The sequence below is a fragment of the Alligator sinensis genome, unplaced genomic scaffold, assembly GCF_000455745.1.
Source record: "Alligator sinensis unplaced genomic scaffold, ASM45574v1 scaffold87_1, whole genome shotgun sequence".
NCBI lineage: Eukaryota > Metazoa > Chordata > Crocodylia > Alligatoridae > Alligator > Alligator sinensis.
This window is the reverse complement of record NW_005841929.1, coordinates 3550616-3567181: the sequence shown is the minus strand read 5'-3', so window position 1 is coordinate 3567181 and position 16566 is coordinate 3550616. Positions and strand designations below refer to the sequence as shown.

Genomic DNA, 16566 nt, shown 5'->3' with positions numbered 1-16566 from the left:
ATTGCTGCTGACCCTGACTCCATGTGCCATCCAGCAGCAGGGGTGCAGGAATGGCTCTGGAGCCCCCCACCCACATCAGGCTTAACTGGGAACAGTGTTAGTGGTGAAGGGGAGGGGAGAAAACATGCAGCTGAGCCCAGAGGGCAAGGGATGGCATGGGGCAGGGGGAAGGAGATTCTTACACGCTTGAGGGATGTAAAAAAAAACAAAAAACCTTTGCTTGAGTGACTTAAAAAAAATTCCTCCTGCTGCTCCTGCAGGTTAGTTTTTCCTAAAACAGAGTTGGAGGGTGCTGGGAGCCGGGGTACAGGTCATTACTCCCATACCTCCCATCTCATGAAACAAACTCTGGAGAAATCTTGCAGCTGCTTTAGGGCAGGCTGGCTCATTCACAGTCCCCAAAGGGAAGGGATGGAGCATGGAAGGTAACTCCTGGCACGCATGCCAGAGCATGCCATGTGAAAGCATTTTGTTTGTCACATGTGCCTCGGGGTGGATGGCAGGGGAATACGAGGGGCCTGATCCTTATTGTGGCAGTGCAGCCCTGGCCCCTTCCCTGCCACCCACCTCGAGGTGTGCATGCACCCTTTGCCATCAATGAACCGGTCCAGGACTCCACAGATCTTGGTGCAGCTGCAAGCAGCTGAGACTCTGTGGTGGGTAGCAGGGGCCTGCCCAGAGCCCAGGATGTCTATGGCAGGCAGGTAGGAGACTGCAAGTGGCAGCACTGGGGTCCGCAGCGCCCCGGCTCAGCTCATTGCTGGCGGGGGGTGTACACATGCCTCGGGGTGCATGGCAGGGAAGGGGCTAGGGCTGGGGCTGTGATGCCACAACAAGGATTGGACCCCTTGTGGCTCCCCCACTGTCTGCCCCTGGTATACTAACATCTTACAAATTGAGGTTGCGGGTGTTTTTGGCACTCTGCCCAAAAATGTTGCCAACCCCTGGGATGGACCATGGTAGATTTTGTACAAACCCTAGCATGTTCCCCATGGTTGTAGATTGTCAGGGTGGTATAGCAACTCTGGGAAAGAAGACAATTCTTCTACACTATGGAGGGAATCTAGGGAGGGCCACTCTCTTGACTCTTTGCATAGTTGGAGATGCTCCTAGGGCCAGAATAGGACCTGGGATCCATTGTGTGACTTATCTGAATCCTTATACAACTTGTCTAGAGTGTATCTGGCTCTGTCAAACGTGGCATATTTCTCAAACTATACTAGGGCAAGGTTAAATACAGAGGAAGTAGAGTCTTGCTGTCTCTGGTATCTAAATGCCAATTCAAAACAAAGATGATACGGCACCCTCCTACTTTGGTGTGCAGCCAGAAGGTGCTACTTCAAAAGGTGTTAGAACTTCTCATATTCCTAATTAAACCATCACCTGGTTGAATCCAGTACACCAGGCACAAAGCTGCAGCCAGGTTGGTTACTTACCAAAGCAAAGCCAAGGTGTTTTAGCAAACCTGAAAATCACATAGTGTAAGCATGTTAACCAGCGCTATGAAATAGTGGTCTACCACAGTGTTATCAGCATGGCTACTTCTGAGTGGAAGTCAATTCAGATGCTAGTTTTAATGCAGCTAATGAAACAGGTGAGTGTTTCACTAGAAACAAATCGCTGAGTATGAGCAGATGTCAAAGCAAATGTTAGACAGGAAGTGTAGCATGTGTTGAAAAGGATCATCTGACTGGTTAAAAAGAAGGCCTGTTTGCTTTTGCTAATCGTGGTGCAGATTAGGAGTAATCCCAATGAAGTCAATGGGGTTATGGTAGGGGAATTAGATGGAATCCAGGCTCAAGGAATGTATCAGGGGCTTTTTATTGAAAATTGTGAAAGGTAATCAGTGTCTCCAAAGTTGACTGGGTTGTTTTCCTGTATCTCATGAAGTTACACAGGAAGCTGAGTATCAGGCATTTGAACTGTTAACTGAGAAATGTTGACCATGTTCTGAGTCAACTGTGACAGCTGAGTGTCCCTCCAGGAATCATCATTGCCCTGGGGCTTTCTTCAACAGTAAGAGTTATTAACTTGCAAAAAAACCCCTGGAGCCATTGTTATTGGCTTTTACTTGCTTCAGCCATATTGTCAGCTGAAAACATCAGTTTGCCATGGCATGACTTACAGGATTTTGTGAGATTTTCATGAAGAACTTAACCCAGTGGAAGCAAAAATTATTCAAATTATCATGTTAGCGATTATTTTTGAAGTACACTCTTTGAGTTTTGCAACACTAGCTGGGATTAACTCTCAGAACCCCCCCTTTTTCCAGGGTGCTGGAAGAAGGACACAGGCTTTGTACAACACAAAGGGCATATTGGCAAAAATAGGGCTTCTCTTGGAAGTAAGCTCCTGGAGACCTTTGTACGTTTCAAAGTGGATTAGTTCTTCTGTGGCACCGAAATAAGGCTGGGAAGTTTAGTCCCAGCATTGTCATCATGTGACTGACCCTTCAGTGCTTTGGTTTCCCTATCTATGAAATGAGGATAATACTGCCTACCTCACATGGGTTTGCGAGACCCCACATGTTAATTTTTCCATTGATCTTGCATCTCTTTTTCTGGGATCTCAGAGCAAAGTAGGAGCCATATCACCAACTTGGCATATTGAAAGTGTCTGGAGGAGGGGGCAAAAGTTTGCTTTCATCCAGTCCTATACACTCCCAACCAGAAAGGGGGCACCGCTCTGTCATCACTACCATCTCTTCTTTAATGTGAGTTTTAAAGTCCCTTCCTTCTTTTGTGCAGGGTATGGTAGCTGGAGGGAACTGGCTAAGGCTGTGGACCCAAACTTGCAGCTTTATTATCCTAAGAAGCTAGGACACCAGGTAAGAGAACTCGGGAGTCTTTTAGACATTTGAGAAAATGTTCTTCTGGACCTGCCTGGCAGGTCTTGGCTCCAGCCATCAGCACTTCCTACATGCACAGAACAAGGACCAAGCCACAGAACAAGTTCCAGTCTCAGTGACCCTGATATAGAAACAGAACAACTCCACTGTTATTGATGGTGTCACTCTGGATATATGTTGTCATAATGGAGGTCTTTACCTGGCCAAGAAGGACACAAGAAGGCATAACTAAGCAAGACTGGATGAAATAAAGGGAGCTTTCAGGCTAAAGGCCTGATGTGATATGTAGCACAATGAGGAATGATTTCACAGGGGAAGTGGTAGAATGTCCATTGCTTGGGACATTTAAAACAAGTCTGAACAAAACACTGGACACTAAACTAAAGGCAACACTTTACAGCTCCAAGCTGGTGAGGAGGCAGGGAGTTATTAAGATAACTCTGGGGCTCCAGGTAAGAAGGTTAAAGTGAGTAGAGACTAGATCAATGTAGGACATCTGGATAGTAGGCCTGTGCGAGTTGGTAGCGATCTGATCCGGCTTCGGATCTGGCCGCTTCGGATGGCTGAGATCCAATCCGGAGCTCCAGACCGGGTTTCTGCCTCAATCCGGTCAAGCGGCTCCGGAGCTTCGGAGCCGCCTCGGAGATCCGGCCATAGGGTATAATGGGGAATCAATTAAATATCTATAACATTGTTGTTTCTTGTCTGATTTGGATGAAATTTGCAGGTATGGTAGCCTCTGATGAGAGCATGAAACCGGCCAAGTTTCAAGGGGTTTGGGGGAAACTACCCCAAATGCTTGGAAACAAAGCTCCTGTCACGTCTTTGTGTTACAACACAGGGGGGTCAAAACTGCAGGGGTGATAGCGCTTACTGAGGCCACAAAGCCTGCCAAGTTTCAAGAAGATCGGTGCAGGGGTTTGGGGGGAACTGCCCCTCAAGCTGCGGACAAGCAAAACTTGTGCCATAGGTGACACTGCATGTGCTAAGGCACAGCGGGGTGACAGCCTTAGGGATGGTGGCCCCTGCTGTGACGCTTGCCAGCTGCCAAGGAGATCGGTGCAAGCGGGTTCTGGGGCTCTGCATCCCTAGCTGCTGACAGACAAAACTCCAAGACTGCCAAGACTGTCTCTGTCTCGGGGTAGTTGATTGTCTGTATTGATTCTTTCCTCTCCCTAGCCTGGTTTTGTAGGTGCTAATTGCTGCTCGTTAAGTCATTATGTAGTAGCTAGGTCCTGTGTATTGAGCTGGTCCCTGAGTCCCTGGTCCCTGAGTGAATCATGATTGATTGATTGATTGGTAACTGGGAACACAGCAGCTTTGCAGCCAGGCCTGCAGCAGTCTCCCCTCCCCGCTCCAAGACAGACAAGTCAGTCCCTCAAGCACCCATGGCACGAGTTCTGCTTGTCCCCAGCCTGAGAGGCAGTTCCCCCCAAACCCCTGCACCGATCTTCTTGAAACTTGGCAGGCTTTGTGGCCTCAGTAAGAGCTACCACCCCTGCAGTTTTGACCCCCCTGTGTTGTAACACGTAGACATGACAGGAGTTTGGCTTTCAAGAATTTGGGGTACAGTTGCCCCCAAAACCCTCCACCAATCTTCTTGAAACTTGGCAGGCTTCATCCTCTCTGCAGAGTCTAGCACTCCTGAAAATTTCATCCAAATCAGACAAAAAACAACAAAGTTATAGATATTTTATTGTTTCCCCATTATACCCTATGGCTGGATCTCCGACGCGGCTCCGAAGCTCTTTGGAAGCTCCGAACTGCTTCAGGAAGCCTAACGAGGCCATCGCTTCAACCTGGGTGTGCTGCTTCAGACCCCGAAGCATCCGAAGCTTCTCCGGATCCGAAGCTCTGTCCGAAGCCTCACACAGCCCTACTGGATAGTAATGGCACTGTCTCCAGTGCGAAAGGTGGTGAGCACCTAACACTCCACTATGCTTGTGACAACTTGTGAATTCTTTTAGAAGCTCCTGTGCACTTGCTAGCTGCTCATCAGCCCTGTGCAGGCCTCCTAATCCTTATGTACATGTGATTCATCACTTCTAATATTATTTTTACTTTCTTTTGCCTGTTTCAGAACCAAGAGCAGCAACAAGGTGGGAGGAATAGGTCAGATTCTCCTGCAGTGGACATCTCTTCTCCTTGGATGCCAGAGGTTGGTGTTCTCTGGAACAATTTCCAGTGAGAGAATTGTAACTAGAGGCCCCCAGAGTAAAGCTGGAATGGAAGGGAAGCTACCTGGGATCTCCACAGCTGCTCAAGGAGTCTTCTCTGTCAATCCCTTCCCTGTTGCTGAAAGCAAACAAAGGAAATAGAATTTCCAGATGGAAAGGAATTACCAGATTCTTAACAATTTGGCTCCTGACCTAGCTACAAAGGTACCAGGAATCCATACCCTTCCTCTTGCAAGCAGCCAGGCTGCTTTCCTTGGAAGGTGACCCTTACTCAGAGCTGGGAATGTGTAGGGCAAAGAATCCAGCAAGCAAATACATGACCGTGGCATGTAAGCGCCTCACACTATGCTAGTGCTCTGGCATCTGTCTGCAATCCAATCCCTGTGTTTTGTATGTAGGAGGTCTCCTTCACCTCAGTGACAATGCTAGGAAGCTGTGACCCTTGAGAACCTAGGTAAATCTTTCCTTTCCTTTCCTTGAGGCCTTATTTACTCTTTCTTGCCCTGCCTCCTTATCACACTACTCTTCAGATAATGTAGCAATGTGGCACTTAGACAATATGAAGATCACAAGCCCTAGGGTGTTTGGCTCATGAAAATAGCTTCCTGAGTTCCAAAAGGGGATTAGACACATGCACGAATTAGCATGGCATCTGCAGTCTCACTAGCTAGACAACAAACTCTAGTCTGAATGCTTCAGGACATAAACTGAGCACAGCTGAGAACAGAAAGGAATGACTCTTCCTCACCCCCACCCCCAGCAACAGTACTGAATGGTTTGGGGCATGATTAGAGAGTTAAATCTTTCCTTGAAGCATCTAATAATGGCCACTATCTGATACTGAAAGTCAGGTTGGCTGGACCATCAATCTGTTCTGCTGTAGCAAGTCCTATGGCCCCTGATCACAGCTTGAGTCTGTTGTTGTCCTCCAGCTGCATGGCATTGTCCCAGTGGCAGGCTGTGTGCTCAGCACTGCCTCTTTGATGAGCCACTGCTGGCTGAGGGCCATGAGGATGTGGCAGTCAGGATTGTTGCTATGTGCAGGAGTTGCATGGTTTAGTTAGCTGCTCTCCTCTCCCATGGTAATGGGCATTTTGTATTCTACTTGGTATCTCCCTGGCCTGCATGGGGCTCTGCCCATCAACTCCAGTCCCCAGAGGCCACAAAGCAATGCTAAGTGCGCTTGTCATGAAAGTTGTCAGGTACTGGTTATGTTGCAAACTTGATCTGTCTGAGATTCCTTGCTCAGCACATTGTCTGGAATAGAAGTGTGGCTGTAGGATGTGTTTTGCCCCCTAGAGAGATGGTGCGCAAAGAGTAGAGCCATGATACCAGCCTGTGCTGTGGCAAATGCAAGATGGTCTCATTCCCCAGTGTAGTGATGGGTCACGCAAAGCACAGAGCAAATGTACAAGCCCGTCTCCTGCTGTGCTGCTTCCAGGTGGGAAACAAAAAGACAGATTGCACCATCCAAAGCAAAAGAAGAGGGCCACAGCCTGGTTTGTGCAGCTGTCCACCAGTCATTGGGGAAGGCCTTAAACCAGGATCTTCTGTGTCACCCTCCACCTTGTGCTGCTCTTGGTACTGATAGAATGCTCTACTATGCAGCAGAGCTGAAATGAAAAGCAAAAATGGCGTAGACCAGTGTTTCTCAACCCCTGGGTTGCAACCCAAAAGTGGGTTGCAAGAATATATGCAAGGGTCACGAACAAATTTAAAAAAATGGATTCTCCTTTAAAGGAGAAACATGTGGGCAACCGCAGTGTTCCAGCCTGTGAGGGGCTACTTGGGGCCCCCATGCCCCAAACACCCCTCTCTTACCCCACACACTGGGGGGCTAGGGCCTGGGGGCGGTGGGGTGGGAGTGAGGGGCCCTGGGATGGGACTGGCCATCGATGTTTACAAATGGGTCCTGGTACAAAAAAGTTGAGAACCACTGGCATAAACAGGGGTTTGTTACTGATATTACTATAGCCTTTAAAAACCCCAGTCCTGAATCAGGCCACTTCCCCATGCCAAGTGTTGTATAGAACCACGTCAAAGCAGATCTCTCCCCAAAAGCTCACAGTCTAGGTGTCTGAGAAACACCTGATGGCCACTGGTGGGGGGTTCATTTCAACTGAACTGAGCCTACAGGCAAGAATTGACCACCTGCCCACAGTCACAAGTTCCCCTCTGTGGTTAGTGGAGACCTAGGAGCTGTGCTTCTCACTGTTCTCCTACTTACTTTAGACCAGTGGTTCTCCAGCTTTGCAGACTTGAGGCAGCTCTCCTCAGACTAGAGGCACCCCTCAGAAAACATCAGCTCCTAATTTTCACTCATTTTTTGACTACAGAAAAATAATAAAGCATTGCTTGTGTTGCAAGGGACTCAGAAAAACCACAACAGTTCTTTCTAAATGCTTTGAATAGTTCAGATTCCTGTTTGGTTTATCTTGTGAATCATGTTTGCACACCTCCTAGTGCTAACACTGTTCAGCACCCTGTGGCACTCTTGAAAGCATCTCAAGGGACCCCAGGGTCCCATTACACCCTGGCTGGGTGCATCTACACGAGATGTTTACTGCAGAGTTATCTAATTAGCTCTGCAGTAAAGTCTCAGAATCTACATGTGTGGCCCTATTAGGACTCAGGAAACTAATTAATTCTGCCATAGGTTAGTACTTGTAAACACAAGTACTATCCTGCAGTGGCATTCTTTAGTGCGCAGCAACATACGGGTAGACACTGACAAAGCTGGTTGCGGCACAAGAGTGCTTCAGTGTGGGGGCTGCCTGGTGGCAAGCCTCACACCAGAGTCCCTCATGTCCCAGTAGGGCAGCCATCATAGAGGGCATTCCGGTTTTCTGCTACTCTGTCCCCTGTCCTCTATTGATACAAAACTGGATGCCTTTATGTCCTCTCATTGAAGAGAAAAATAAAGGACATAAAGGCATCCAGTTTCATATCAATAGAGGACAGAGGACAACTGGAGTATCCTCTGTGATGGCCAACCTATGCCCCAGCCAGCCGCTCCACAGCACATTGAGCTGAATTGGAGCAGCCCTACGCTGTCATGCTGACCCCCGGGGCTCCCTGCCAGCCGGGGCTGCTCCAACCCAGCTCAGTGTGCTGTGATCCCAGGTGCACATGTAAATGCTGTGTCCAGAAGCAATAAACTCTGGTGCAACAGTGAATTGCAAATCACTGTATTAGGCCCTGTATGTCTAGTTTGAGGGAGGTGGCTATCAAACAGATCTGCTTTTCCTCCTTCCAGGGGAATCTGCTGCTCCCCAACAGTTCCTTCTTCATATCTATACAGAAAACATTTCCCACTCTGGTGCTGGTTGTGGTGCAGTCTCTGAACGCAGAGGATCAGCAGAGCCAGCTCCCAGGGTTGTAGGTATAACTGTACAGCCCTAAAAGCAGTCAAGTACTCCAGTATTAGGCTGTTCACACTGTGGTGGCATAACACAGCTACTGAGGAGTCAAGCAGAGCTATATTTAGCTCAGGTCTCTGCTTCAGGCTGGAAAGCAGCTTGCTCTCCTGTTAATCACCTGTTGAAAGTTGTAGAGGCAGGTGGATTAAGTGAAGAGCGAAACTTCCGTAACTCAGCACAAATTAATTACACAGGATCTATGATCCCATTGTGCCCCATCTACTCTTCCTATGACCTCCCTAAGAACATAATTGCAGGCCGGTTCCTGCGGTGAACAGGGCAGTTCCTCTCTCACAGGTCATGAAGCTGGCTTCATTTGAACAGAAGGTGGCTGTGCCTGACAAACATGAATAATTAAGAGAGTTTCAGGGTGAATGTACAGCAGCACTGTGCAGAGGGAAGGGGAAGAGAGAGAGAGGTCCCACCTGCAGTTTGAGGACATGAAATGTATGTTGGTTGGCTGAGGGATTTTTGGTTTTGGAAATGCATTAAGAGGGAGACTGCACTAAGGAAACAGGTGCCAGCTTCATCTGTGGGATAAGTTTGTATTTAATGTACACACTTCTCTTGTGTGGGAGAGGGGAATTCAATCTTGTCCATTTACTGCTGGCCTCTCTGCACCTGTAAAATGCTTCTACATTCCCAAACCTCTCTGCAACAGTATAGTCAGTCACCACATACTCTTTCCTACAGTAAACTGAGACTGAACAGGGAGCTGTCACTACATGAGCCAAGGAGGAGAGGGAGTGCCTCTCAGTTGAGGTACACACCCAAGCCAGGGAGAATGGAAGAGGTTCCCTCCAGAGGTTAGCAGAGGTGTAGGAGCTGGACTGCCACTGCTTCCTCCTTACTCCCTCTCCTGCACCTCACCTCCTCCTACTCTGTCCCACCTGAGGGAGATGACAGAGGTCTGTCAAAACAGAAGGAGAGCACCTTCTCCCCTGCTGCCGCCTCCTCCCCCTCCTCCTCCTCCTCATCATTGATATTCATAATAAGATGCTAGGGCTACCTCTTTGAAGGTTGCTAGAAAGGAGTAATGGAAAATGTCAGCAGTGGTCCCAGACCCTGGCAGGGTCTCACAAGGCCCATCTCTCTGGAGCCCCAGCCAGCATCTGCAGGCAGCTGTTAGAAGAAAAGACTTCAGGAGTCAAACTCTCAGTGAAATGCAGAAACACAAATTTGCTCAGTTTTACACAACCTGCCCCCGCACATGAGGGCCACTGCTACACTGGCACGTGACCAAGATCACTCATGGGTGGGGAGATACAGGTTCAGCCTGTACACCAGGGAGCAGAAGATTGTGCTTGTAATCAGAGGGAGGCATTTTGAAGAGTGGTAGATGTGGTTCAGTCTCCACCAGTCAAGGACAGGCACCTTGAAATCTTCAAAGCAGCATCAAGTCTGTTTCTCCTTGCTGATGCTGAGCTCATACACAGCCTGTCAGCGAGTAATGCAGCCTTCTATCTCTGGCTACTGTGGAAAGTTGCGTCTCATCTGACCGGGTTTTAATGCTTCATGCTTTTGTCCCCTCCCATCTAAGTGATAACAGTGCAGTGTAGCTGGTCTTACAAGCAACCAGCCTTGAGATTAGCTCAGAAAATGACAGCTTGCCTCCTTGCTGCACAGGTTGCTGCCTGAACCTCATCCCAGCATAGTAGTCACCCATGCACAGCAAGTATAAAGCCATTTGTTTTCAAGAGCCTTAGCTTTTTGGGTGCAGCACAGCAGTGCTTGTCTCTGCGAGATTGACTGCCCTTAGCAACTGTACTTGTCATACACAATGGAATTTTTCTGGGGACTTCCCCAAGAGTATACAACAGGAATTAAAAATGTCTGTAAACGTTGCCATCCCCTGCTCTGTCCATACCATATACTTCTGCAGTGTGGTCTTCCCAAACAACACCACAAGTCACAGCAGCTACCAAAGACAGCTCAAGTGTTTTAAAAACCCACCACATGCCTTAAACCTCTTCCCCAGGACTTGACCATTGAGGACCCCATCTGAAAGATGCTAGTCACTTTGTTTCATTAACTCTTGAGAGTGTCTGAATACTAGCAGCAAAAAACTTGGTACAAGAACTTGAGTACTAGTTTGCTGACTTGCCGTGCTCTGCCCTGGGTGGAGTCTTGCTTAGAAATTATAGATGGGATTTTCAGAAGTACTCAATATTGACCTCGCTGTTCCCACTGGCTTTAAAAGAAGTTTTACTCTAGATGTCAGTAGAGGCAGAATTTGGCCTCTTTTTTTTTTCAGATCTCACCCTCCAAGCTCACTCAGTTTTCTGCATCTTCCTCAGAGGCGGCTTACCACTGGGAGAGAGGCAGAGAGAGGTCACAGAGAGAAAGGTCCTACCTTTAGTTTGAGGACATGAAATATATGTTGGTTGGCTTTGGTGAAAACAGAAATTAGCAATCATGATCACTTGGGTCCTAATGCAGCAATGCATCCCACTTTGGGAAGCACTTACACGTGCGTTTAAAATTAAGGACATGCTGTCCCCAGATCATGGTTTATTCCTGGATGCATGTCCATGATGCTCAATACATATATCCCTGGCCTATAAGCTAATGTCTTTTCCCAGTCTGGCAAAGGTCAAGCCAGCACCCCCATGCAGGGGGTCCCTTCCTCCTCTTCTGTTTACCGTCAGGTGTCAGCTTGCTCAGGGGACATAATGGGTCTTTGTGCCTAACTTGTCTTGATGGATTCCCACAAGTGCCCAGCTCCAGAAGCACTGCAGTGATGTCCAGCTGCTAGCTCTTGAATGTTGCCCAGTCAGGGGAGCTGGCGGAGGCAAGAGGAGGGGCCACGGCTGCTGTGAGGAGACAGAAGAGTCTTATAAACTCAGCTCAGGGAATTTCCAATCACCAGCACAATGTCTCCATTCTTCCCAGGCTCAGACCTTCTTTATGTCCCAGTTTATCTTCCCCAGTGCTATGCATTTTTCAGATTGCATGCAGCTGATTTGCCCATGAGATGCCAAGCAGTCAGAGATTAAATTAGGAGAGGCTTCCCCTCCCCTCCTGCTCCAGTTACAGTCCACAGGGTCACATCTCTAGGGCTGTGACCCTCCCCTCCCATCCTCCCTCCCGCCTGCCCCCTCCCCTCTATCACTTCAGTGCTCCTTCTTGTGTCAACTCTGGTGCTTGACTGAATCCCTCCTCTTAGCCTTTCCTCCCCAGGCTACTTGCCTGAAGTGTTTATTTTGTGGTGTGTCCCAGTTGTAATGCTATTGGGGACACAGGACTACAGGCAAAAAGGAGTTTGTGCTTTGTGGATTAGAGCCTGCCTGTCTGAGGTTGTTTTGCCCAGGCAGGCTGGATGCTGGGGCCTGATAACCTAGAATTCCTTGCTAGCGTAAGTGGAATACCTGTGACTCTTAACACAGAAACAGGGGTTCATGCTTACCAGTGCTAATTCAGCACATGACACTGTGGGAGTCTGCAGCCTCCTATCCCTACCCCTGCAGATACAAATGCTGCTGAATCAGCACAGACAGAGAGTCCAGTCCTAACTCATGCTTTCCCCATCCCACTTACCAATGTTAAGCTTTACCTTAATGACTTCTGGCTGTCTGCATTGCTGCAGCTCCTCCTTCTCTGCTCAGAGCCTTTTGCATCGGGGCTTCTGCAACCAGTCTAAGATGATAGTCTGCTATAAACTGTCCATATAGCACCTTTCCCTTTTGGAACTGGCACAAGTTCTGCTTTGAGCACTAGTGCAGACAGCTGCTGGACCTTCTTGTGTGCCCCATGGAAATAGTCTGAAAATAGGAGAAGGAACATGGAAGGGAGACATGCAGGTGGCAAAAGGAGTGCTCTGAACTAGAAATCCCAGAAGGTCCCCAGCATGGCCCAGAAAAAAGGCTGCTCAGGGAGTGTGCAAGCAGCAGAGTGCCTCTTCTGGTGTGTGGGGAGGGCGGGGTAGGGACTAGGGGATAATCCCACAGCCTGGGACACGGGCAGTATGGGAAGATTCAAAAGATGACAACAGGCCAGCAGTAGAGTAGACAAGAGAGCCCGGTGCAATGGAGTTGGCATGGAACTGGAAGTTGAGACTCCCAAATTCTCTCTGGGTGCTGTCACTGACTCACCATGTCACATCTAGGAGGTAAATTTGTCCAAACTTTTCAGAGTGACTGCTGCTTTTTGATGCTTCTATTTGGGAGGGCGAGGGCACTCAGGCTCCTGTGCATAAGCCTTGATTCTCTGATGAGCTCAGCTCAGAAAACCAGGTCCATGTTGTCTCGGGCTGGATCACCTGTATCAAAAGCCATCTTTGAACATATCTTGTCAACCTCTGGTTACCTCACAGGCCCAGGTGTAACATGGAAATGACAGTGTCACTCACTCACTATCACGATCTGCAGTGAAAAGTCCCTTGTAGTAGTTTTTATTATCCTGTGGCAAAGAAGATCCAAATAGCAGCCAAAATAGTTTCTCAGCCGCTTCCTGTGGAGAGCTGTGACGTGAGATGGAGGAGCAGAGGGAAAACCAGGGTGATAGGGTTTCCAAGCAGCTGCTGTGTTGATGACTCCCAGGGACCTAAAATTAAAGCCCAGCTCAGTTTTCAATCAGGGAGCAGTGGCTGCTGCAGCCAGCACGTGTCTGTTGATAACATTCTTCTCTTTCCTTCCAGAGGGACCTGTTCTCTGCATTTCTGTTTTTCAGAGGCAAACACAGACTGCTCCAGCTCAGGCAGGACTCTGCTGAGTCTGTGCGCTATTGTGCTTATGATTTATCCTTTATTTTTTCTCAGAGCTGGGAGCTTAGTGAGGGGGAGGCCTCGTACATTAGCTCTTACCACAGGCTCCTTTCAGGTTCTCTCGTAAAGCCTTTTGGCAGAGTCAGGTTTTCATTGACATTTGTACCCTTTACACTGTTTAGATGGTAAGGAGTTCCTAGTGTAACTGATCCATAGGATTTTCTGTACTAGACCATGCCACTGGGCTCAGTCCAACATGGGACATTTCACATCAAAATACAACTCTATCTCATCGGAGATGCTGATGAATTTGTTCACTGTAATTTTACAACTCTGCTCCCTGCCCCACTCCACCTCTGGCTGTTTAAAAATAACCAAACCTGTAAAACTCTTTAAAGGTAGAAACTATCTCTTGCAGCGTCTGTACAGCTCCCTGCACACTGGTGCTCCTGGGTTGGGGCATGAGAGCACTGCTAGCAACACTACTGCCCCAGTTTATCAGACTATGGATTCAGCTGTGGTGTCTGTCTTTGGGTGTGCCTCACACCCAGTACTTCCAAGGAGGACCTTGCAACAATTGTGAACCTGTTCCCAACCAATGACATTTTGGAATGGTTCAGTTGTTATGTGTCTGTACCTTTTAAATGACAATCAGGCCATGAATGATGCTCCCAGTTAGTTGCTTAGTAGTGGAAGAGGAGAATTCCAGTAGTAGTCAGCAAGTGCTGTGGAGCATGAAACCAGCATACCCTTTATGTAATGTCTGTGATGTGACAAGGGGTGGATAACCAGGGAACCAGCCCCACTTCTCATCCCGCACCCCACCACCGCCCTTATCTGGAGTGCAAGGAAATCAGCTGCTGCCAGCCCAGCCTCTGTTCTGCTGCTGTTCAGGGTGCAAAGCCTGGTAGTTATGCCTCTACCTAATCTGTTTAGTAGTCAAAATACAGTAATTGGGAATTCAGCCTCTTAGTGCCGTATGCTTCTTGCCAACTTCCTTCAAATGTGAGTTACACCAAGGCTGGTGTGGTTTAAGTCTTATCTAGTCAAGTCTTATCTCTGTTACCTGATTGCAGACTTAGTCCTGACTCCCTTGAGGTCTTGGGCCTAGAGAACAGCCTGTCAATCTGCCTTGTCATTAACTATAATGTGGCTGTAGAACCACAGAGGAACAGTCAAGGCTGCCTCTAGCTGTTCTTCTTGAAGAAGCATTTCATACAGTAATGTACTTGCTCTTTGCAGGACATAGATGTGCACATGAGAGTGAAAAGCAGCATTGGTTAGTGGTTAACAGGAAAATGATTCATCAGGTGACCTGAGTTCTAGGCTGGACTCCACCACTGACTTGCTTCAGGAACATGGTTAAGTCAGTTTGCCACTGTAGCACATCTGTGACATGGAAATGATAACACTCACCTCCTTTAGGAAAGTAATTCAAAAATCCTGGGGTGTGAATCTGTATCCAAGTGCAGAGTGGTACCATTGTCCAGTCACTTCATACAAAGACATTTCATAGTGGTTATCTGACAGTGAATGACTTCTGTCCCTGTTCTCTGCTTTCTACAATGTTCCTGATGATGAGCCCATCCCAAGTTCAAGCAAACTCACTGTCATGGATGGGCTGTGCTGCTCTTCTCTATTGCTGTGCAGAATCACCTTTCTTCCATATACTTTTCCCTCTGTCTCTGATCAGCAGAACTTTGGTTAAGGGAAATCAGTAGAGGAAAAAAGCAGGGAGCAATGTGCCGCAGAGTACACACCAAACCCAAACACAGCAAGTGGAATACCCATGGCAAAAGCACTCCTCGCAGCAGGAGACAGCCAAGTGCTGATAAGTACCAAGTCAGGAACAGAAGAAGATGTACACATGCACAAGACAGAATGTGTTAAGAAATGGCCAGAACACACAGCTCACACAGTTGTGACTGAGCTGATGTGCAGACCAAAGTTCATTATCAACCTTTCCCTCAGGGCACAGTTTTTATTAGTGAGACAAAAACTGGGGCACAGTATAAAAAAAATATCAAGTAATTCCTCTCCACAATGTACATGACAGGCCCAGAGGTTTTCCTCTTCTTCTTAGGATCACAGGAAAGTAGGGCTGGAAGGGTCATCATGAGGTCAGCCAGTTCAGCCCCCTGCTCTAAATCATCCCAGTCCCCGATCTAAAGGATGGATCCCAAGCAAGGTCAGCAAGAGCTCAACTGAACAGGAAGGTTTCCTTAAGTGACTGTGTCACAACCAGGGCCCTCCTTACTGACCTTTTTTAAGACCCAACCAGGCTTCATGCTATCACATGATACCTAGTTCATTAGTTCCAGGTAGGCTTCCTTTCCCACTCCTTGAAGGCTCCTGCAGATCCTTGCCCACTCCCAAGGCAAGCTCAACTTCCTGCACCCTTATCCAGAGCAATGCTTTTCTCCTTTCAAGCAACCACCCAAGTCCCCAACCTCACATACCTCTCTGCCAGGAGGAGTTAAGTGCCCAGCTGTTTTAGCTCCTTTCAACTCCTGTTCCCTTTTGTGACTTATGACCTTGTCCCTTGAGGAGCACCTTTCTTCTACATCCTGCAAGCAACCTGCCACCCCACTCTCTGTAGCAGGGGTGAGCAAAATGTGGCCCACGGGCCAGATGCAGCCTGCCAGGCCATTCTATCCAGCCCGCGGGGCCCCTATAAAATTAGAAAATTAATAGTTATCTGCCACTGGCTGCCTGTCAAGCGGCCCTTGATGGCTTGCCAAAACTCAGTAAGCGGCTCTCCCCCTGAAATAATTGCCCACCCCTGCTCTGTAGGCTGCTCAGTTATGCAGAGACTTCAGCCCAATTCCTGTCGGTCACAGAAACATTTTCCGCTTGGTCTGCTGAGTCGCTACACGAGCCACTGTGGCCCCCTCTACATATTACAGGCATTGCACAATTAACTAGGAAATTGCACAATTATTTCAAGACCAGCTACACATGCAAAGTAGCTATCACATGATAAAAAGCTCCAACCATCTATAAAGCGAGGCCTCAAAAATGTGTACTGACCCTATAGCTGGTTGCTGTTGAGCTTTAATTTGCACATGTAGCAGGGTCTCCCCTGTGCCCCGGAGCCCCCTCCCCTGACAGAGCTCCCAGCCACAAGGGTGCACCTTGCCTAGCATAAAAATCCCAAGCCCTGGGAATTGAAACCCCCAGCCCACATGGGCTCTCAGTTCAGCCTCTCACCCACAGCGGGGACCAAGAGACCCCACAACTGACTGGGCTGTCAGCCCCAGCTGCGACTCACATGTAACAGGAAGCTAGAGCTGCAGCAAATGATGGGGCTCCCAGTCAGGGCTGCACCTCACATTTAGCCGGGACCGAGAGCCCCATCAGTTGCTGGGCTCTTGGTCCTGGCTACATGCAAGGAGCAGCCTGGACCAGGACCCCTGTCAA

At 48.4% G+C, this 16566-nt stretch overlaps 1 protein-coding gene and 1 long non-coding RNA gene across 2 annotated transcripts in view; one reads left to right on the top strand and one right to left on the bottom strand.

Annotated features, from left to right (window-relative positions):
• Window positions 1-418: 418 nt before the first annotated feature.
• The window catches only part of B4GALNT3 (beta-1,4-N-acetyl-galactosaminyltransferase 3), a 56113-nt gene continuing 39965 nt past the window's right edge, over window positions 419-16566 (top strand). Inside the window, exons 1-3 of the mRNA XM_025198809.1 lie at window positions 419-425; window positions 2748-2827; window positions 4929-5006. Coding sequence (XP_025054594.1) covers window positions 419-425; window positions 2748-2827; window positions 4929-5006 — 165 coding nt within the window. The remainder of the gene's footprint in view (window positions 426-2747; window positions 2828-4928; window positions 5007-16566) is intronic.
• Window positions 10949-12753, bottom strand: LOC112549561. The gene is made up of 3 exons (XR_003093022.1): window positions 12536-12753; window positions 11998-12205; window positions 10949-11257 (listed from the first exon to the last, which is right to left on the bottom strand). It is a non-coding gene; the product is annotated as an uncharacterized LOC112549561 (long non-coding RNA).